Source organism: Diadema antillarum, unplaced genomic scaffold (genome assembly GCF_040938485.1).
Source record: "Diadema antillarum isolate AM-2024a unplaced genomic scaffold, OU_Dant_1.0 seq00001948_RagTag, whole genome shotgun sequence".
Classification (NCBI taxonomy): Eukaryota; Metazoa; Echinodermata; class Echinoidea; order Diadematoida; family Diadematidae; genus Diadema; species Diadema antillarum.
The window spans coordinates 225805-250053 of NW_027272608.1; the positions used below are offsets into that span (position 1 = coordinate 225805).

The window sequence follows — 24249 nt, forward strand, 5'->3', positions numbered from 1 at the left end:
GCCAAATAATGAATACACACACACACACACACACACACACACTCACATACACACATACACCAATGGGCAAGGTTAGGCTATTTCATCACTACCTGTAGTCACTGGATTAAGTTTAAGTAATGAATTTCATTTGAACCACCTTTGTGACTTTGGGCCAACAGTTCTATAACACCGGCAAGATAGGTTAAACGTTTGGGGGAAAAAAAGAAAGAAAAATGCATTTTTCCTGGCAGACTACCTCCTAATCACTAAAGTGTACACAAAGGAGAAGAAAATTGTCTGGGAGAAGAAAACTGGTTTATCATGCAATATAACAAAGTAGTTGTCACTTGGACAGATGCGTACTTGTACAGTGGGCCATCGTATTAACCAGTTCTGGACAATCAAAGATCAAGTGTCCTTGAGTTATGGCAGAAGATCTGAAGAATATCAGACATAAGTTCTGAATGCTGAAACTCTGACTGGTTTGCAGGCAAGTTATTTGGATTCTTCTTTTGTTTTTTTTTGTTTTTTTCCATTTGATTCTAGACTCTTTATACAATATATGAGTTAGTTAACTATCATTCGGTAATCAGATAAACATATCTGGCAGTATCACGACAGTGGACTATTTTGTTATTCACTTATTTTTTATTGCTTATCTGCTCGCTATTTTTATTTGCAATTATTGTTCTCCCATGGGAAAACATTATTTCTGTGAAAACAAGTCTGTGGCAAATATTTGACAGAAAAAGGACATAATTTGAGCAATTGATAGAATTAATTTTCGTATACTCCGCAGTGCAAAAAACTTGCTAACTGATGAGTTGCAATGGCAATGGATTTCAGGAAGCTGTGTATTAGGAATCCACAGAACATTCTGGCAACTAGGTTTGAAGTGGAATTTTAAGCCCTGTGAAGAAGTCCCCAGGAACATAATCCAGGAATTCAGACTCTTCTAGCAAGAGACCCCGGCATCTAGCACAAGTATCGCAATGTCACCTTCCACGCATTCTTGCCAACTATTACCTCAGAAGAAAGCAGCTTAGCTCAATCACTTCTGGTTCTAGAGAAGCAGATTTTTCTACAGTCCTTCACTTCGAGGGTCATCTGAACAAACTGAGATCCTATTTCCACATGGATGCTACCTGCCAAGTTTGGTGAAAATCTGTTCAGAGGGATTCAAGAGGTTTACACATGCCAGATGCCTCCCCACGATAAAGTTTGCAAAGATGGATTTTTTAATGTCCACTTCACACCATATCAGGGAGTACATACTTGGACCCTTCTACATGTACATGAATTACATACATTACATTGCTATTTCATTTTACAAGACAACAAACCAGGAAGAAAAACATTAGAGGTGCTCTAAGTGGAAACACTCACATAATAGTAGTTTCAACCAAATTATTGCAATCCCAAATTACCAAAGAAACATCCCTCCAAAACACAAACTAACAAACCTCAACTTTTAGCCTGCTTCTGTATGTCTAAGAAGTGCTCAGTGATGTTAGATTACCTTAACCCTAAAAAGACTGGGCTATTTTGGTAGCTCGAAAGACTGGGGGGGGGGGGGGGGGGGGGGGGCCTAAAGGGCCCCCCTTAAGATCTCGGCCGTGGATCGCGCGATCGCCGCGGAAATTTGCACAATGGTAGTGTGCGATGTAATCTACAAGACCGTATATTTAAATTTTACAAAATAGTCTTCTTTTATTTTATTTTGATTAATTATGCTAATTTATGCAAGAAATCAGACTCTTTGATCTAAATCAGTAAATAAAGCTCCAAAAGTGCTCATTTTTCGTCTAATTATTCTTTGTGGCATTCTCAGCAAATGTACTTGAAAAAAATTCGGTATCAAAATTAATTTCCTATTTATTTTATTGTTTTATGAATTTCTTATGTATTTCTTTGTTTTTTCGACCTTTTGTTTCTGTTGTTTTTTTTAACAAAATTTGTGGCAGACACTTTTTGAAGCATAATACTCCTAAAAGAAATTAATTTTAGCCATTGAGAGTAAAAATAAGCATATTTATATGAACCATGTGAAAAAACTCAATTTGCATTGACTTTGTACACAAAATCACATTTTTGAGCCATTTTCGGCCTCACGTGCATGTACAAAAAGTTATGTAACTTCAGAACCGTATCCCCGGGCGTCACAAATTTGGTGTCAAAATGTGCGGGAAACTCGAAAGAAAAAAGTCATAGAGCATCGCGGCGAGAGCATTGCCTGTTGCTGAGTAATCGCGCGAAATGTCGAGGGGGGGCCTTTTAGGCCCCCCCCCCAGTCTTTTTAGGGTTAAGTAGAGAGACACATATCTTTTCTTTTTAATTCTAGTTTACAATTTACAGTCTGCAACTGCAATTACTGGACTGTGTTGTGTTAAACAGAAAGACAAACTATACAGGGTGTCTTTGCACTGACATCACACGGATTTGCATCATGATTAGGTCAAATCTAGAGATTTTCAAAATAGTTAAGCAAGGAGAACTCTGTTAATGGTAAATAATTAAGCAAATGAGACATTTTCACTATTTGGTTTCAACGTTATCTGAAATACATGGCCAATTCAAACAGACCACTATAAAGGTCAAAATACCTCACAAATAACAGATTCCTTTAATCAAATAAAGAGCAGCCAGAATTAAGACAAACAATATTGATGGGAAAGTGTTATGGTAAAAATCCACAACTTTCAGCCTTAATACAATATATTGTATAAATATAGTGCCCTTAGGTAAAATAGTATATCTACATCTTCACTTCACATAATCTTGTACATTTCTCAACATGCAATAAATATCTGTCTCGAAATTCATTTGTTCCAATTCAAGGTGGATAAGAAATTCAGAGATGTATTCTAAGTACAGAAAACTATTAAATCAATTATGATCCTGAGAGACAGTAGGATTCGCCTTTTCTTTGAATTTCTTGCGATTTCTCACTCTCCACACCACGTTTTCAGTCTCTTCTACAATAGCCTTCCTCTGCTTCTCTCCTTCATCACATCCATTCAGGCGGGGTCCCGACGAAGCATCCTCTGAGGTCGTCACGGTGACGCTCAGAACCGATCGCTTCATCTCTGGATCCCTGCGTTTCATCACAATTGTTTCAGGCTCCAGCTTACTGTCCGTGGTGGGCAGCGACACACCATCCACCTGCCTTTGGGTCTGATCGGCCAAGTCCTCGCTCATGCTGAACCGCTTCACACGCGAGCTGATGGACACACCGCTCCGCTTGTTGCCATTGACGATGCTTACATCACACTTTGTCCCAAGACAATCCCCATTCTCAGCCCCTCCACCAAGTTCTCCTGATGCCACCGCCCCTGTTCTGCACTCACCAGACAAGATCTTACTCTCATCGCAATGAGTTCTGACCTCGCTCTGTCCAGCACCGGAGCACTTCGGGCCTTTCTCTGCACTGGAGTTGTTGCCATGACTACACTGCTGGGCAACATCCAATCCAATCTTTGCACCAGCCACCCCATCCTCCTCACAATGGTTTATCTTGGTTTGTTCCAGCAGAATCGCATCCATCACAATCTGTTTGGCACGGAGTCTCTCCAAGTCCTGCTGCTCGTCCTGATTCTGCGACGGATAACTGCGCCCCTTGCTCTCGTCTCCGGCCTTCTCGTTACATGATTGGTTGCTACGGTTACCCGCAACATCCGGCACTGCCCGACTACACTTACTATTATGATCCAGCGTGGAGCTAAGCACCAGTTGAGTCACTTGTTTTAGGTTGTCTTCCATTATCTTAGCATCCTCTACACTTAGTATCTTTCTCTCATCTTCATCGGTGGACGAACTCTCTGGTTTAGACCTTAAATGACAAACGAAAAAGATGAATCACACTTTGCGCACAGAACAAAATAAAGTAGCTAATCCACCATTCAAGAAAGCTAACACCATTGAAAAAAAACTTATGATCATGATTGAAACATAGAAAGAGAACAATCATACTTCGAGAAAGAAAATCCACATGACAGTGACATCAAAAACTGCTGACCATAGAGACTAAAAAACAGAATAGCTTTGTCATAGATCATTCCAAGACAGGAGTCTTTTCATTTGACTGATGAAAATTTTAGGGACACCATGGGGGGGGGGGGGGGGGAGGGAGGGACAACATGTACATTTTGTACTAGCTATAACTATGAAAAAAGGAAAAAAGGAATAACAATATTTTTCATCTGTACGACAGCAAATCATGAGAAACCTACATCACTAATGACATGTTTTACCTGGTGGTATATTTCAGCAATTCTTGTTGCAAATTTGTGTCGTAGGCAACTTTATCTCAACAATGACTTTTTAAAAGCATTTTCCAAAGAGAGGAACCAACTAGGAAAACATGAAGGAAGTGGGGGAGAAGGGTGCGTTATTACTAAACTTTGCAAAGTCCTGAGGAGAGATTCACACGTACCATGCTTATGGGACAAGCCTTGTAGGTAGTGGAATGTCATTCATGGAATGTTAGAGCTGGGCCGCAACTTGGGAGTGTTAGCCACATCAAAAGCATCTGTCCTCACACTACAGTCACACACAGGCACAGTACGGCGAATTTAAGTGGAATGGGTGTGAAATGTCCCCTGTCACGAGGGAGTACACACAAGGCATGCTGGGATATGTAGGGTGAGGTTAGGGCACCCTCTGTCATCTGGTTGTGTCCATGCTGAAGTCCTCTGTTTCAATCACTCTCCTTGGCAAAGAGATAAAGAAAAATATCACCAGTCACAACCTTCAGACTTCTACAACATACAGTCAAACCTGTCTCAGCAAGTGGTCACCTGTCTATAGCGGACATTTGTCCATAGGGACCAGGCATCTGTTCTATGCTGCTACTAATATTTCCCCAGAAAAGAAATCATGCATCAAAGACCTTCCATCCACCGACCACCCAATCTGTCCTGCTACAGACATATACTTATATCAAATACAATGTGTACAGTGTCCACAGACTACAGGTTGATGCCTGTCAGCTGGCATGCTGGTTTGTCACTATTCTCATTGCAAGAGTTCTAAATCTCATACATTATCTTATCACCATGCTATTTTCCTTTCTGAAATGGCTTTCTCTAAGACACTTCTGCCTATGAGAAAATTTTACTATGATACATGCAGCCACTCTTAATATGATTATGATATGATTTGTTTTGTTGTTGTTGTTTTTTGTTAAAGCATACAACAATTATCGTGAACTGAAAAGGTTTCATAGCATAATGTATACACAATATTAGAGTAAAAAGAAGTAGCTCAGATTCTATAGAGTAGAAATATTGCTTCACAAGAGAGCCAGATGGTCTCATAGTCCACAAACTATATACAGTGGCAATATTCTTCTGATTCTCATGTAAATAGTAGTTGAGGGTTTTAAAGGCATTATTTACCATTTGCAGATGAAACAAAAACCCAGCATTAGTGCTTTAAAATAGTTCTAAAATGTGAGTTAGGAATAGAAACAACCACTGTAAAAATATGAATCTTTATAATTGATATTAAGTATTGTTAAATACACAAAATGTGAACAATAGTTATAATAAAAATGTTTCCAGACTAAACCATCTACAGTTATGGTTTAATGAGAAAAATATTGATATCTCCACATATTGTAGGCTTCATTGCAAAAATTTTATATGGTAGGATGTTTTGTGATATAACAGACCTACACATATGCATCAAGTGTGGTATCTTGAATTTTTTTTAAATCACTGCTTCCAAAGGTAAACAGGACCTTTAATATGTAAACTGTTACTGTTAAAGAGATATAATAACACATTCACTGCTATGTAGCAGTCACTGCAACAGCTTTGCCTGTATGGCCAGCCTGATTGTACAATAGTCTGGAACAATAAAGGTATCAATGACAACAATTCTAACGATCTGTATGATTTTTCTACAATTTAGTTAATGTCATGTATGAGGTCTACTTGGATACTATTTCACAGACAGTAGATATTACATCTTTTGTTGCAATGGCAAGTGTCATGGTACTGACAAGGATCCCATTCCTTGACTAGATGTTGCTACCACTTCTCTTCTAAAAAGAATCGCTATCCTAACGTCTTTATGAAATGAGAACATGATTAATGCGTGGGAGTGACAACAGTAACACAGCACTCTATTATATACATTGTAACACATACATGCAAGTTAAAGTTAAGATCTTGAGGCTTCCTATCAATAAGGTAAGTTTATCAAAATAGTATTGAATTGATGAGGTATTGAGGTTTTTTTATGAATATGAATTTAAAACAAATTATCTCTCTCTTTTCTCCCTCCTCATCTGTCATTCTGTCTGTCTCTCTCTCTCTCTTCATGTTCCATCTCCTACTGCTGCTCTCTCTTTCTCCCTCTATGTCTTATTGTCATTATCTCCTTTTCTGACTCACTCTCTCTCTCTCTCTTTCTCCTTGCTGCATCTCCAATGCTTTTTCTCTCATTTGAAGCATTAATCTCTCTCACAGTTAGCCCGCGACAGAGCGTATCTCCCCAGCTCCCACCATCTCCTTTATCAACTCCCTCTTCAAAATGTGGAATTCTGTTCCGTCTTTTAAGCATATGTGACTGCCAACCTGAAACCCACCAAGAGCAAGCCAAAATGAATTTCCACTTTCTACACAGTTCAATATCTCAATTTTGGTTTTGTTTTAAGCCATCAAATTTTGACAGTAGGTATAAAAAAGTTTATTCTCCCAGGTAAGACAAACTTACAAATTTTCAGTCAGTCGACCCAAATGAAATATTTTGGTTCATTACAGAGAATTCTACTCTATGACTGTTTGTGGATATAGAGCAGGAGGGTCACATATGGTCTATTTTTCATAAGATGAGTGCAATGATGAGGAAGGTGATGTTACAGACTACAGTGTGGGTGTGGAAACTGACCTGGGATCGATCTGCTCGGCCACCGCCTCGATGGATGAGATGTAGGGGGCGATCTGCCTAGCGATGGTTGCTAGGTGGCTGTTCTCCTGCTTCAGGTAGTTCATGTCTTTCAGCTGGGTCTGGTAGATGTCCTGTTCGTTGGACACTCTGTCCAACATCTCCTGCCATATCTGGGACCAGGGCACAAACAATTCAATTCAATTCAGTTCAATTCATTTACACCGATCTAATTCACAACACAATTACATATATCAAAGCATACAGGCATATGAAAATGTACAAAACAGAGGCTATAAGTATAAGTAAAACAACATTTAGAAAGTGGAGGAATTAACATCGGCCACGACCGGCCTTTAAAGGTTAATCCCCAAGAAATATTTTTAATTCATAATAATGGACACAACACAATACACATTCACAAAGTAAGACTTAGACAGAAGACAGTACAAGGTACAGAGCATGCACAAGGCAGCATGGGGCAAAAGACATTTTTTTTTTCTTAAACCAGATGGCTAACACTATAGTACAGCAATCTAAATAGAGTAGTTATAATCACAGCATGGTATGAAGGAACACTCTTCCACAGCAGTGCATCAATTAAGCCCTTCACATAACCTTTTTTTCTTCCTTTTTATTACATAAACTGCAAACAAATCTGAGACAGACTATCTGGTAATTCTTTGAGCAGACCAAGTCATTTTACTTTCATCGATAAAGTGAGAAACTGTATCAAAAATTAACTTTGTGTCACACTGCGCTCAGCTCAGCCAACAATACATTCGTACATGCATTATCCACACACCACACTGCCCAACATTCCCATACATCCTACCTTCTCAAAGATCATCTTCATGTGCTCCAAGGTAGCTGTGTGTGTGCTGATCTGGATCTCCACCTGACTGCATTCATCCAGTATGTCCGTCACCTAGCAGATATGACAAATCAAAAATGACTTCTCTTTGCTGGCTACCATCAATTACAAACAGACTGTCATGCGGTGCAGTCATCGATCATTGTAGACAACAAATCTGCACTTTGCCCATGGTTTGAAAGCATTAGTGAAAAATTAAGCTGAAATTAAAGTAAAACAGCACTGCAGCCCATGTGAATATCAGTATATTTTGTAAATATTCCACAACTCTTTAAGTCAAGGGGGATTTTGCTGCAGAATTTACCATCTTGTCATCATTGAACTAGAACCTCTCAGGGACCACAGCACAGAACATTTTGTGTGTGGGGGGGGGGGGGGGGGAGGAAGGGGCAGAACCCTTGGACTGCAATAATTTTTTTTTTTGTTCAAAGTAGTTTTTATAGTTTTCCCCCATTTGTTTCTTCTTCTTTTTTAGAGCAAAAAGTGTGTATAGTCTTTCAACTGTTGATCAGTCAAAAGTGAGTATGGATTGCTCACATTTGCAGTCAGTTCATGCATAGTTATCACGAAATTGGCATACTGATGGTGGGCATGCAACAATTACCTTGAGATTTTGCAAATAGACTGATGAACGAGACACTGCATCATAATGCTACAGCCTAGAACCAACGTCTAAAATGCCACCATGGTGGAAAGACTTGTTTTTATAATATTGTGATTTGAAAGAGTGGAAAGCCATCGGACTATGGACTTTGCTGTCCTGGCAAAGGTAAGAAAACACTGGTAAACGAGTACACTGATTTGAAGAGAAGATGGTGCACATAATTTGTTACCTTCTCTCTCCTGGCCAGACACTTCCTCCTTGTGATGTCGCGGTGGATCTCCTGCACCTGTTCCTTCATCTTGTGGATGCGATGCTGGAGCAGCTATTAAAGAGGACAGAGAGATGAAGGTCAGGATGATCATCTATTCTAGCGAGTGTTTCACAGAAGAGCACATCATGGAACACTTACTGTATACGCCATATATTTGGCAAGTCTAAATTTTCACAAATCGGGACTCCCTGACAATTTTGCTAGTGGTAAAATTCGTGATTGTGGAGTACTGTACTGAATGGAAAATGTATACGTGTGCGTCATATTCATATCGTGATCAGAGTCATCATTTTCGCGTGTCTTTAATTTTGTGAATGGCACCCGACTCGCGAAATTCGCAAAAATAAAAACCTCGTGAAATATTTAGCGTATACAGTAATACTTGTTCCAACTGAGCTTGACTCTAATCTGCTTTGTAATCACATATCTATGGACCAGAGATTATGCTCTAATAATTATCTTTGTCAGCAAAATACTTATATGATATTAAAAACAATGATGATGAAAATGATGAGGATGGTGTTGATGACATATTACTGATAGTAATCACAAACATAATCATAGCCATAATAATGATAATGATGATGATGATAATAATAATAAGATGGAGAAGAAAAAGAGGAATTAAAATAATTAGAAAACTAGTAATGATTATAATTCAAAACAAATTTCTAGCCACTTTACTAGTTTATGACCTGAGAATCATTGACAAATTCTACACCTTATCATATTTGCGATGAAAGGAGGCGCACTTGCTGCTATGAAATCCATTATCAGCTTTAAGAGAATGGTGAGGCGAGATGTGATAGTTACCCTGAAGTTGGCCTCAAAGGCCTTGCAGTGCTCCACGAATGGGCCGTTGCCCTCCTGCATGCGGTGTCGGATCGTGGTGGCAATCTTGCTCCCGCGCCGTATCCCCGACCCACTGGACAGAGACAGGTGGCGTGCCAGGGTGCTGGAGATGTAGGCATTGGAGAACTGGGGCAGCGTGGCTTCTCGAAGCCTGATGAAGCAACCGCGATGTTTGGTAGGTAAGAGAAGAAAAAGAAGATATCTCATATGCCACGCAAACATATGCAAACGTCTCCCACACCTCTTTCAATATACAGTTTGAGATAAGCCAGATTGTTGAATTGTCAACATCAAACATGGTGTGGCATTCATTTGCTGCAAATCTGCATCATTAACTTTCAAATTATACCGAGAAACCTGTGAAATGAGCTCATGGATAACTCACCTCGGCGTGGACTGTTGGGGCGTCGCCGCTGCCCCTGCCGTCGGCATGGAAACGTGGATGATGGGAGAGCTGCTGCCACAGTCAGAGCAGTCGTCGAGGTGGACGTGGAGCAGCGGCTTGAGACACTTGGCAAACTTGGCCTCGTAGTGGGTGCTGATCTCGCTGCTCTCGGCAGGCCGCAGCTGGTGGGGCTGGTGGGCGATGGCCTCCAGTCTTTCCATTAAGGACTAAGAGGGAGTTAAAGGGGTGGTATAGCATTGGTGGAGATGAGGATTGGGCTTTTAACTTTTTGCGAGATACCAAGGAAACACTTCTGAAATAGTATTGGGCATACCATTCTAAAAGGAATTCAAAGTTTATTTGGTGAAAATCGGTTTTGGAATGGCTGAGACATCCAAAAAGAAAGTAAAACAAAGTGATCATAATAAAAGTTGGGTCTCACCTTTTATGAGGATCGTTGTGTTTTGGATATCTCAGCCATTTCAAAACCAATTTTTATCAAATAAACGTTGAATTCCTCTTGAAATTATATGTGACCCTGCACCTCAAAACAAACAAAAAGTCGCCAGACATGAATTTTTAGTTAAGACCACATTCTGAAAGAGCAGACTTTAAGCTTTAAATAAAAAACTCAATTCAAATGGACTCTCCTAACCTATCTAAATATAGGAAAGAAAGCACAAACTCAGGAAAAGTGTGAACTGAGAAAAGAGGCTCTGAAGTACAGTGTCTATTCAAGCGCTTAATCTTTACCAAACCGTGCTGGCTGTGCGATGAATGGGACAAAAAACAGGAAGTAAACCACCAGAGTAACAACAATGAAGGGATTATAAGATTAATTGAAATTAAGCATGCCTCATTAACACATTCTGTCCATAATTAATGCCAACTTTCAAAGCAGTAGCACTATCCTTTCAAAAGTTATTAGAGTTGAAAGTGAAGAGTGTGGACAAGGTTTTTCTGAAATGAAAAAGGGATTCTAAAGACACACCTAATCACACTATTCTACCAAAAATGTTCAAGATAAACTGCTTAAAAAAGCACACTTTCCTGCCCGTTTTATGATACCAAATTTTAGCATAATGTACAAGAAGACCCGCTCTTTCAGAAAATACGAAAGAGTCAAGTTCGGCTAGGCTGACCCATTCCACTTATTTTCAGTCCTCACGCAAAATCAGTGTGTGCGACTTTATGTTCGTTTTGAGGTGCACGGTCACATATGCACCTTCACATTTCATCGTAGGTTTCTTGTTATCTCACCTATTAAAGAATGTTAGAAACTTGAAGTTAGGCCTCAACCAAAACTGTCCGTTCCCTTTAACATGCATCATATAGTCACTCATCATAGAATCTCAACATGCTTCATTTGTGGAAACTCACAAATAGCAGACTGGCAATTTTTACACCTACCACTACTGTAAAATTGCACATTTTCATGCAAGTAATTTGGCCTGGTAATATAAAATTCACTTGTAATTAATTCCATGGAATCAAAGTATGAAGTAGTATTAAATATATAAAATGCACAAAATTTCTTGTATTGTTGGTTGTTGCACAAAAATTTCCACTTTTACAGTATATCAATACACCACAATGTCATGTACATCAATGCTTTCAGTTGTCTTTAATTTGCATACTGTGATTTGCCAATTTAGACTCTTTTGTACACATGAAGCCCATCACATAGCATATGAATCTCTTCCTTAGTTTGGTAGGTTAGCTTGTGGTGCAGCTATAAATGCATCTTCCTTTCGAAATTAACTTGTGACTAGGGACGGAACATTTCGGCAATGACCTAATAACACTCCAGACACATCATAACAACAGATAACATGGAAATTTGACCTTTTTCTTGGCCGGGAAAGGAGCTCTTAGTACTGAATTATGATACATCAGGTATTGCTCCTAAAAGAGTTGGAATTACATACAAATGGAAAAGTTTTGTCAACTGACTTGACTTGACTTATCGTCATTTGCTTTCAAGAATCTCATCAATAGCTCCTTTGTTGCTTTTCATCCTGTACCTATTATGATAATGTTTGCCAAATAATTGAAAAATCATAATAGCATAGCAATCCTCATGATTTATAATAATCCTTGAAGTCTCACTTCTCATACACCTAGCATATGATTACAAAAACGTACTGGTCTTTAACGGTTTATGCTGATTTTGTGATTCTGTGATAAAATTCTGTCAATATACAGTATTTCATTAACCTTTGATGTTAATCACATTCACTGCAAAATCATGAAACACAACTGGCCTTTCATGGCACATCCACGCACCAAGTTTGGTTTTGACTGAATTTCAACATGTATCGTTTAAGATGCTACCTTTTAAGGAACATTCTAGCATGTGACTATGGCCTCATAATCTTCATCGCTGTTCTACACTACATTCTGAAATAAACAAAACAAAAATCAAATTGCATTTAGAGAGCCATTAGCAAGGGGATACCATGGGACGGGAAGGCTGGCCTGGCTCAGATTATAAACTAGTATTCCTGTAACAAATTATGTACAGCTTTTTCACCGATCTCTACATTAGTGCACACAGCCAAAGAAGCTCAACTGGAGTTGACCATTACCGATGAGTGTACGCTTCAATGGACATTATTTGCTGACCGGTGCTATTCCTGGTTTTCGAATGTATTCCAGTGGGCAGGGAATGAATCGGGCAACCCACGAATCCTCATATTACTGGGTCTTTAATACTGTAACAGTAGAAATTTTCGTGGTGTTGAAATTTTCATGCATTTCGTGCAACCCAAAACTAGTGTCCAAATAAAAGCACGCAAATAATTTTGCTTGCCGTATGTTCCAGTAGTTGATGTCTGGATTCCGCGGAATCAAAAACACACGAAACTTTTCTTACCTAGTCAAGCGTGAAAACTTAGTCGCGAAAATATCCGCTTTTACAGTACTACAATGGTCATACATTTGTAGGGACTTGGACTTACTGAGTTGAGGTCCAGGAACTCATACATGTTGGCGTTGTTGACAAACATGGTGCTGATGGAGAGATAGGTCTGAAGTGTGGGGAGGAGTGCTGCCAGGTTGGGAAGCTGATCCTTGAAGACCTGTTCCTTCTGGGCGTGTTGGCTGCAACAAACACATCACAGCAGGTAAGAAGGAATCTGAATCATTCACAGCCTGTGAATTTTTCAAGGCATAGCAGGAAGCTACGGTACAGACATTAGACAGCATTCTTTATCATTGGGAAATATGGTCATTTTCAGCATATGTGTATATGGGTAGATATAAGCTGCTTGGCAGAGGTCTGTGCTCTCGTATCAAGTGTTTTTCTAGTTCTTCACTTCACTTCAATTCAATTCAATTCAATTCAGTTCAGTTCAATTAAATTCAGTTCAATTCATGGTCTATTCAATTATTGTTGCAGCTGACTGACTAATAAATTGCGATAATTGTACACTGCAAAATGACATGATGCTTTATAAAAAGTTGATTAAAACACAAAATATAAAACATATTACTTGATTGCTTCTTTGCAGATATACATAATATAAGAATCTGGTTAAATTACATAGCAAAATATCATTACAGTCTTAAATAATATAATAAGTTAATGACAAGTTTAAAACATATCTAATTGTTAAACATAATGAAATCTAAAAAGAAACTACTTCCTCAAGCTCCTGGCACCCTCTGGCACTCGCCTGTCTTTATGATCATCTTTAAAAGTCGATTAAAACACAAGATACATAGTATACTACCTTATTGCTTCATTATAGACATACATAATATTAGAATCTGATTAAATTACATTGCAAAATATCATCAGTCTTAAACAATATGATTTAATCACAAATTAAAAAGACATATAAACGCAAAATACAATGAAATCTGGAAAAGAAACTAATTTCTCAAGCTGCCAGCATACTCTGGCACTCACCTGTCTACATCCTTTAGGAGTTCCTCCTTCTTCAGGCTGATCCGCTCCTGCATGTCGGCACAGAGCTCCTGGATGGCCCCCCGCTCCTTCTCCGCGTTGGAGCGTACCTCCTGCATCAGCGCCTGGAACAGGATGATGGCGTCGTGGACCGAACTCTGCAGGTCCCGGATGGTCCCGATGCGGTCCTCTAGGTGCCTGCAGCTCTGATTGTAGGCCGATTCCAGGTCCAGACAGAATGCCCTGTCCTCCCTGAAAAGTGATAAAGTAGAACCCTGTTATAAAGAGGTTGGGTATATACAGTAGGACCTCAATTATCCGGCCATCAATTATCCAGATTCTCTGTTATCCAGGCGTCGACTGGCTGACATTTTAAAGAAATATTTTAATGTATTTTCAGTACCAAATCTCACTCAAAACAAGCACACGTTCAACCATTGTCTTGCAAATACACAACAGGACGTATTCCAATCATCGGAGTGGACTGTAACTTCTAAGTCAGTTTGTGTGACGATGTCAATGACTGGCACTAGCACAAAGTGCACAGCAGCAGTTACAGTACAGTACAGCGGCAATATTGGACGAGTCGCAATATTGATCTTAACGTCAGTATCAACTTATGAAGTATGAAACATGACAATGCCATGCAGATAATCATCATATTAGTGAATCAGTAAAATAGCAGGTGTATACCCTTAGCATGATATGCTACAAAGTGCTGTATTTGAGCATATCTCTCTTATGCGACATGGATGGATAATCAAGGTCCTACTGTATCACAAAACCCTCTTCTAACAAGGTGATTTTCCAGGTTCCAGCTCATTATATTTCTTTGTTTTTGTACCCTAATATAGTGAAAAACCTGATTTAGCCACTTGATTGTTATCGCCTTGTAATGAGATGCCCGTTTCACAAATTTGTGTCTCGAGGTAACTGTGAAAATGAAAATCATTGCAAGGGCAATTATTCACACTTGGTTGAGTACAATTTTGTAGTGAATGTAATGAATGTCTGAGGTCAATGAAAGATATCGACAGAATTGTATGCTATGTCAGTCAATATGATCTTTACAATTGTTTGGCAGATGTTACCAGCGTAGGTACAGGATGAACAGCAACAAAAGAGTTACTAATCAAATTCTTGAAAGCAAATGACAAGTAAAATCAATTGACAGAACTTTGCCATTTGAGTTAACTCGTTCCTTCCACAATTCTCAGAGTGCCTTTAATGCCCCCAAATGAGATTCTTTTCGCCCGTCGACAGAGAGGCACACAGGTTGGTAATCCAGCTGTGTGAAGGCATTCAAGCGGTTCATTGTGTCCCCCTTTCTACGGTCAACTACATGTGCCCGTGAACAATGGAAATATCGATCGGGTGCGAGGTATGAATAGAGCGTGCGCTGATGAGCTCTCAGAATCTTTTGTTCTACACAAAACCAGGTACCTGAATGAGGTGAATGGGGTCAGCGAACCAGCATTTCTAACTGATCACAGCCTTGATCATTATGTACATGTTCGTACGAGTTTACAGCAGAACAAGCAAAAAACTAAATCAGGAAAAGGTACATAATACTGTAAAACCCCCTTTTTTAAACAGCAGGAGAACAAATCATGATAGAATAAACTCTGATCTTTTTATCAAACCCACTTTTCTGAGCATTTTACCACAAAGAAACATGAATTTAGGCCACTGAAGCAGGCACCCTTGTCTTCATTTTGGGAACCTGGTAAACCAGGTTCCCGTATATCAGTTGCTCCCACGGGAACCTGGTAAACCAGGTTCCCGTAAGGAACGGGTTAACTGTAAACTCTTTTTAGGGGCCTGATTAAATGTTTGTTTTTATCTAATGCATGATACATTGTCACTCAGGACTAAGATACTTGTCGGAAAAAAAAAAATCCACACGCATTTTGTATCACTGTTGACACATTAGTAGTACTATACATACACACATGAATTCACAAATCTAATGCTGTATGTTTCGCAAGGTTTTTCTTATCAAATTATCAAATTATTTTAGCTAGTCAAATTAAAAAACACACAAACATATTAACTCTGATCCCGACATGAATTGTGACATGCATGCATACATATCTCCGTTCAGTACTGTACTCCATAATCGCGAATTTAACCACTCAGGAAATTGTCGGGAAATCCCGATTCGTGAAGAATTAGACTCGCTAAACATATGGCGTGTACAGTAATCATATGGAAGCTTCTAGACACTCACTTTTCAAAGTCTCTGAAACACTTGATACAGAGCAAGTCTTGTTTCTCTGTAGAATACATGATGTAATCCTCCCCATGGTTTGCTGTGAATAGAACAATCAAAAATAACAAAAACTTTAGGAATCTGATTCTCTGTGATGATACACAAACTAAATTGGGCACACGTATGTAGGGTTGCAATTTGAGGAATTAATGATGAATATAACTATACTGCTAGCAGGCACTGTGGGATATAAATCTGAATTCCCCCAGTTTCTTGGCTAATGCACTACTGGCTAGTAGATTTGGCACCTAATGCTCAAAGGTGGCAGGCTGGGATGCTCTCTAAGAAGTGGGCTGAGTGCACTACAGGTGTGGGGTTGAATCCAGTGACAGAGGTAATACATTGTAAATGGCTTTGAGCACTATGCCATGGTAGAAAGACACTGTATACAGCTTTCCATACATATAGAATATAAATAGACAATCATCATCACCATACAGTATGATTTACCCTGCAGAAGCATGAAACACCCTTGAAGAACATACAGCTCTGAGAGAGTACTGTAAGTCCACTATTATATATTTAAATACTTTTACTTCATTGTCATGCTAAACCAAGGAAAAGAAACAACCAAATCAAATTTGCAATACATTGTATAAAATATCTGGGGAAAAATAAACTATTTATCACACAAATTGTCATGGCATTAGTACTTTTCAATGCACATTACATTAAAAGGATGGTACAGTTTCTGTTGAGATGGGGCTTCAGGTTTCCATGGTTTTTTATGGTATTTTTTTTTTTAGATAGTGAGAGACCTCTTATGAAATATGGAAGAGCATATAACTCTAGAGGAATTCAAAGGTTGTTTTTTTTTATGAAAATTGGTTTTTAATATGACTGAGATAGCGAAAACAAAGCAATCCTTATAAAAGGTGGGACCCATCTTTTATTAGGATCACTTTGTTTTACTTTATTTTTGAATACCTCGGCCATTTCAAAAGTGATTTTCATCAAATAAACTTTGAATTCCTCATAGAATTGCATTGTCTGGAACATTTCATAAAATGGCTTCGAAGTATCTCACAAAAAGTTAAAAGCTGAATCCTCACCTCAACCAATACTATGCCATCCCTTTAACCATGTTTTCAAAGAGTTGTTTAATCAAGTGTCGCTAGTCCATATGATAACAGAATTAGAGCTGACTCTGTATTTATCCAGTAAATTCTAATTTCCCAGAAATACAACAAAGCATGATTGAAAACCATCTGTCATTCCGCATCCGGCATCAAACATTGATTCAAAGTCAGAGTAAACTGTTAAACGAGGAATGTTCGTGTGCATTTTAATTTCCTGAGAGCCAAGATTTGCGAAATCAAAATGCACATGAAAGTTCTTGTCTACACTATATGCATTGAATGTTAGGGGCAACTTGCGAAAATTTTATGCCGCGAAAAAAGCCGTCGGCTCCAAACTCGCGAAAATTTCATGCCGTGAAAATATCATGTTTTACATTAGTTTCTTGAGACCTCTTACCACACTTCCGGTGCTGGTCATTTGTCCGTCTCTTGAGGGCAACCACCTGGTGGGAGGAGAACATCTTGGCCCTGTGGGTCTCCTCCTTGCACACCTCACACAGGGCCTGACGACAGGTGGTGCAGAAGAACATTGAACTCTGCACCTGTGTAGGACACAGAAGATGCAGGTACACAGTGACTGGTGTCAAGGATATTCCACAGGTCTCCATCAAGCACAGTTTGGGGTGGTGAGGGGATCCAAAGTGCATTATATGGCGACATGATATTTGCTCCTGCAACAATTGCTCTGGTCTTATTTTCTCCAAGGACTTGGGGTTGGAGTTGGGATAGGGTTCTAGGTTTAGTTTGATGTGAGGATTAGAATTAGGGTCCATGTTTGAGGGTAGAATTTGTTTGGCTTAGTGTGCAGATATTTCATGGGAGCAAATATCGCAGGAGCAGATGTCATGGAACCGCATTACACCCCATTTGATGAATCCTTGATTCTGATTGGTTGAAAATGAGGGCATAAATTCAATAATTGCCTTCAGCCCTATAGTACATAAACTGCCCTTAGTACTAAATTGCCTCATAGTAATAGTCTGCCTTCTTTCGGTTCTGAGCGGTATGTACAAAGTTGTATGTACATGCACTACAAATGCCTGGCTTCCATATCGCGAGAAGTGCCCCTTTGTCCAGCAAATGTCTATGGCAGAGCAGATGATGTATGAATTGCCATGCGCGATCAAGATCAGTCAAGTACAACTGCATTTAATTTCATTTGATTTTATTTGGTGTATGAAACAGGTATGGATTGCTTTTATATGGGTCATAACGAGGAGTTGATATCCCTCAGGCAATAATATCAACACTGCCCCTAAGAGCAGTCTACAGTATATCTGTATTGAATTACTGTAAAAGTTTATATTTTTGCGCAACTAATTTTTCGCGCTCGGCCGGATAAGAAGAGTTTCACGTGTCTTTAATTCCACGGTATCTAGACATCAACTACAGGAACATACGGCAAGAAGAAATATTTGCGTGCTTTTATTTTTGCGCTAGTTTCTGATTGCGCGAAACGCGCGAAAATTTCAACACCGCGAAAATTTCCACTTTTACAGTATACAGGTTATCACAAAAAATTATATTTCCAACTTGCCTGAATCAACGATAACATGCAAAGTGCCCAGTACATTCAACAGACAACTACCCATCTATTTAAATTGCCCTATACTGCACTGCCCTGGGGAGTGGGCAAGCAGTCATGTATGTCTGTTGCACTCTAAGTGAAGAACTGTGGAGGAAAAAGTATTTACAATTCTCCGAGAGCCTCCAGTGCCCCAAAAAACAAGATTCTCTTTGCAGGTCGACAGAGAACGAACAGGTTGGCAATCCACCTGTGCAAAAGCAGTCAAGCTGTAAATGTACCCCTTTTCCACGGTCAACTTCATATGCCATCGAACAATGCAAATCATTGATCAGGCACGAGGTATGAATACAATGTGCACTGATGGGCGCACAAACTCTTTTGTCCTGCACAAAAGAGGCACCTGAATGGAGTCAGCAAAAGCAACAATCTACATGTCACACAATTGTACTGAGCTCAGCCTTGATCATTATGTACATCTACATACGAGTTTTAAAGCAAAATAAGCGCACACTAAATTAGAAAAAAGCAAATAATACTGCGATACACACAGATTTTGTACAGAAAGAAAACTAATATTGATAGAAAAAAGTCTACTCTTTCTATCAAAGCCATGTTTTATGTCAGCATAACACAAATAAACATACAACTGTACACTGTATCTAGGCCACAAATACAGGCACTCTTGACCACATTTTGGGAACCCGGTATACCAGGTTTCCGTAAGAAACAGGTTAAGAATGTTCCATCTGCAGGGTTTAAATATGTCATTTAAGTCCACAGGTCAATGTTGAGGACTTTATAATCTCCCTGAGTAGCAATATCGATCCCTGACATTTGGACATTTTGTACATTCCTGACAAATTGCCATCTCATATTGTATGGGTTGCTTAGACTATGTGTACATGAATTGAATCAGTGACTGAACATATGCACATATTTGAACTTGATACTCACACTATCACAATTGGCACATACTGCCCTTTCTTGTTCAGATGACTTGAGGAGAAAGGCAAGGACAGGGTCCAAAGGTGGCAAAGGGGATCCCGACGTCAAGAAACTTTTGGTACTGTTCGGGGGCACAAAGCGAAAAGGAGAGAAGATTATTGGAAAGAAACATATTTGATATTGAAATCACAATTATTTGTCCTCTTTTCACCTGTTGAGGATGGGCTGATATTGCTACAACACGCATTTCTCATAGACACCTGCCCGAGTATACTCGGGACTCGTCTTCAATGGGTTAACAGCCATGGCAAAGAATGTACCACCACAGTCATGACCACAACCAGATGGCAACCACGACGCAACTACCATAACCAATACTACAGCCAACATCACTACCTTTTGTCACCAATTTCACCACTGACACCATCACCATCACAAATACCATTAACATCACCACCAATACTATCAACATCACCACCAACACCACTAATTAATTACAGCAACACTACAATCCTTAAGAATATTGCAATACTAGTATATGCCAACATCACCATATATCATTTTAAATTCCACTTCCAACACCAACACCACCCACTATCAGAATCTTAATCAGTGATATTACTACTTTCCTTTAGCTTTACCAATGATACTGGAAGATTGTTGCATAGCAGCAGTCGGGCTTCCAGGTCTATCCTCTTTTGATTAGTCTCTATTATCAGCCCACATTATTGGTGGGTTGTCTCTTGTCCAGTTCAAAAAGAAGGCAAGGCAGACAGGCCTTTTTGTAATTACTGCACATCAGAAATAAGAATTGTCTATTGGGAATAGGGAGACAAGAATTGTTTTGTCTTCCCAGTGCAGTGCTGATCAAGCCTACTCTTGAAAGCATTGACAGCTTCCACTATGTCTTCAGCCAAGGAATTCCAGTCATCTACTCTGAAATTACCAATATGATCAACTTCAAAAGCAATATTTACCAAGGGGTAGCCCTAGGCCCCTAGTGCTAACCAGGGTTGCTGAACCATTTGATTAAAAGTGTGAACTCACCCACAAAGAGGGCATGTCATGAACCCATCAACCGCCCTCCCCCGAAGGCAGTTTCCGCAGAAGGCGTGGTAGCAGTTGAGGATGCGGGGGTCCTCGTACTCCTGGGTGCAGAGACGGCAGATCAGTGGGCCACGCCCTGCCTCCACCTGGTCCTCCAAGGTCTCCAGCGGCTGGAAAATCTCTCCCGACATGGTGGGGCAGAATGGGTCGCACATAGCATCCTATCCCGGGTAGCAGGTGGGCTGTTTGTTTAATAAACACAAATTTAATTGGTAGTTGATAAATATGTGCACGGATGGGCCCACTATTTAAATCAATGACTAAGATAGACGCAGGGCTGTACATGGAAATAGATGAAGTTTTCAATAACTGACTGGATGCTAGTAGACCTGCACATGTCATTCTCGCTTGTCTCAGACTTTGGAATGAATTATGCGAAGAAAATGAAAGTATCCTGCATAAAATGTGATCTGAATTTGCTGGACGTGCATACATGTAACAAAACAAATTCCAATACCAAGGCAAGAGCAGACTAGCTATGCTAGCTAGGGTTTTCTACTTAACTTTTCATTTGCGCAAATTTCAATAAATGAATAAACTTTGAGCATTTTCTTTGTACAATATACCAGTTGCAGTTCTCTATGATCTAGATGTTAGTGGTGCATGGTGTGAGTATTTTCTACAAGAAATAACGGCATTACCGACCACACAGTCTGCACATGCAATCCCAGGCAGATGCCAGATGTTGACCACTAAAATTGCAATAATTTACATATAGATCTAGATCTACTAAGTCTGAGCAACTTGTAGCAGCTCAACTTTCTGCTTCTCTCTCCTCCACAATCTCTCTCTCTCTCCGCTCCGATCTCTCCGTCTTTCCCCACTCTCTCTCCTCCTCTCTCCGTGGGTCATTTATCCTCCCCGCTGGTTCTCTCCAAAACAATTCCAAGGTAACCGCTTGTCAACACTGACCACTTGTTTCATTGTCTCATACCAGAGAGGTGAGTCACCTCCTGTACATGTATAAAATACCAATTGCTCTTTGTGTGAAAATGCAGAGTGTATCACAATTTCACCGTCGTCACATCAGTGACTGGCTCCCACAACTCAATTTAATAAAACCATCCAATCTACAATGTACGTACGCTCGGAGTGCTCGATGTCTTCATTTCCTATAGTGTATTCGACCTTAATTAATTAGTGAGTAGGTGTTGCTACCACTACCACAATCATCATCCATATCACCGCTAAATTGGTGACCCCGTGTTACGAACAACGCAGCAATCATGACGGAAACGACATCAACTCCAACTCCAACCACGCCCGAGCTTGCCTCAACAATGGCTGCCGACACTACTGCCTCTCTGCACCTTGAGATGGATATTCCTCATCACCTTAGTCCATCTTCCCTTTCTCGGAGCCGATGTTCTGCATCACTGTAATCTACTTTTCGACATGCACCACTCAACTTTGCATCAACGGGATCGCTCCTTTTTCTCGTCATCGGCCCGCTGCCACATGCACTCGACCAGCCCGCGGCCACTCCAAGCTCCGTCGATACATTCACCTAGAGGACTTTCCCTCGATCTCGTGCACGCATTTCATCGACGCACCTATCGACATTTCAACCACGCTTCTCTAGTCATGAGCTACTCCTCGACTCAAGGTTCTCTGAACCATGTTACGCTTACTGCCGGGGAAATTCATCGCGCCCACGACGAACTGACATATATTACGACGATTTCGACCCCGCCACTTACACCGGCACTTACGCTCATCTTTTGCACGTCACAACGCAGTCGACGACGACATCGCCCGCCACGCCAACAGCAATCATCTTCGAACATGCCATCGCAACGAGCAGGCTGCATGTTTTTGCCCGCCACGATGCCGCCCGGCCGCCGTCTACTTCACCCGCCGCACGCCTCGACCGTTCCTTCGGCAGGCACGCACGATCGACATCCACGACCGCCTAATCGCCGCACTGACACCGACACCTGCCAGCATCAACCCGCCTTCAACCGCACGACGCCATTCGAATCGCTCGAACTCTCGACACGATATGATACGAATTGCTCAACAGCTGTCGCTTCGACACGATACGACACACCGCGATACGAATCGCTCAACTCTCGCAACGCCACGATACGACTCGACATCGCCGACCGTTGCCGCATCGACCGCCACGAACTCTCGATCGCCCTCTGCCTAACTTTGGCTCGACCTCGAACACATCGCGCATCGGCTTCTACCGGCACGACTCGCTGCTGCCGCTGGCCATCTCGCGCTTGCCAACTATCAACACGACATCTCCAGGCGACTCACTGTCCTGTCGAGAGACCGTTGATGGCTGACAATCTGACATCAACATCGACCATCCGTTCATCCCGACTCTCGTCGTCCACACCGCGTCCTATATTGGCTACAGTTAGTCTTCGTCAACTGCGATAGCCGGACTTTACCCGAGCACGTTATAATCGCAAGCGATAAAAAGACTCAGTCATATACAGGACATTCGTGTTGGACACTCATTTCACTGCGTGTTTCGTGATTACTTTATCATGTCTGTCAAGTAAGCATCACCTTGCATATTTCAATTGTACTCTGATCATGCTTTAATTCTCTTAATTTCTATGTTACCTTTCAATATGCGATAACACGGTTTATAAACACTGCCTGCAACGACACGCGTCAAACTGCCAGTGCTTATTTTTATATTGTCATTTTGAAACGAATAGCATGTAAATTGACGGAATTATTGTGTGGCCATGTCAGTACTTCATAAACATAATTACCAAATCCCATGCATTTTGATTGTACATGACGCATACAATTCGATAAGTTCATTGCTTTGAAACGACTCAGCGTGATTGACATTTGTTCCGTTCGCATTTCTCGAACCAAGTTCACTTTGGCATTGTCATGTATACGATTACATAGCGCGTTTCATGCCTTACAACGGTTCACAAAATTTAACATGAACGAATGTTAGCATGTACGTTTTCCAAACCATTCTGTACATTTCGTAATTTCCATGTGTGCTCTAGCCTCGCTGCATACTTTTACATTTTCTATCGTTCCCATCTCTCTCTTTTACCTTTCGAGACGCTCACTAGGGGGGGAGCTACTGTAGCAGCTCAACTTTCTGCTTCTCTCTCCTCCACAATCTCTCTCTCTCTCCGCTCCGATCTCTCCGTCTTCCCCCACTCTCTCTCCTCCTCTCTCCGTGGGTCATTTATCCTCCCCGCTGGTTCTCTCCAAAACAATTCCAAGGTAACCGCTTGTCAACACTGACCACTTGTTTCATTGTCTCATACCAGAGAGGTGAGTCACCTCCTGTACATGTATAAAATACCAATTGCTCTTTGTGTGAAAATGCAGAGTGTATCATAAATTCACCGTCGTCACATCAGTGACTGGCTCCCACAACTCGATTTAATAAAACCATCCAATCTACAATGTACGTACGCTCGGAGTGCTCGATGTCTTCATTTCCTATAGTGTATTCGATCTTAATTAATTAGTGAGTAGGTGTTGCTACCACTACCACAATCATCATCCATATCACCGCTAAAAACTTACCACCATGAATCCACTGCTACTTTCACA

At 40.5% G+C, this 24249-nt stretch overlaps 1 protein-coding gene across 1 annotated transcript; it reads right to left on the bottom strand.

Annotated features, from left to right (window-relative positions):
* Positions 1–3277: 3277 nt before the first annotated feature.
* On the bottom strand, positions 3278–24249 carry LOC139713332 (RING finger protein 207-like). The gene is made up of 14 exons (XM_071625077.1): positions 24226–24249; positions 20641–20882; positions 19603–19714; positions 17518–17662; positions 16000–16081; positions 13773–14021; positions 12820–12961; positions 9860–10086; positions 9436–9625; positions 8581–8673; positions 7709–7801; positions 6877–7046; positions 4415–4690; positions 3278–3811 (listed from the first exon to the last, which is right to left on the bottom strand). The coding sequence occupies exons 2-13, from the start codon at positions 20853–20855 to the stop codon at positions 4645–4647; spliced, it is 1764 nt and encodes a 587-aa protein (XP_071481178.1). The 5' UTR covers positions 20856–20882; positions 24226–24249; the 3' UTR covers positions 3278–3811; positions 4415–4644.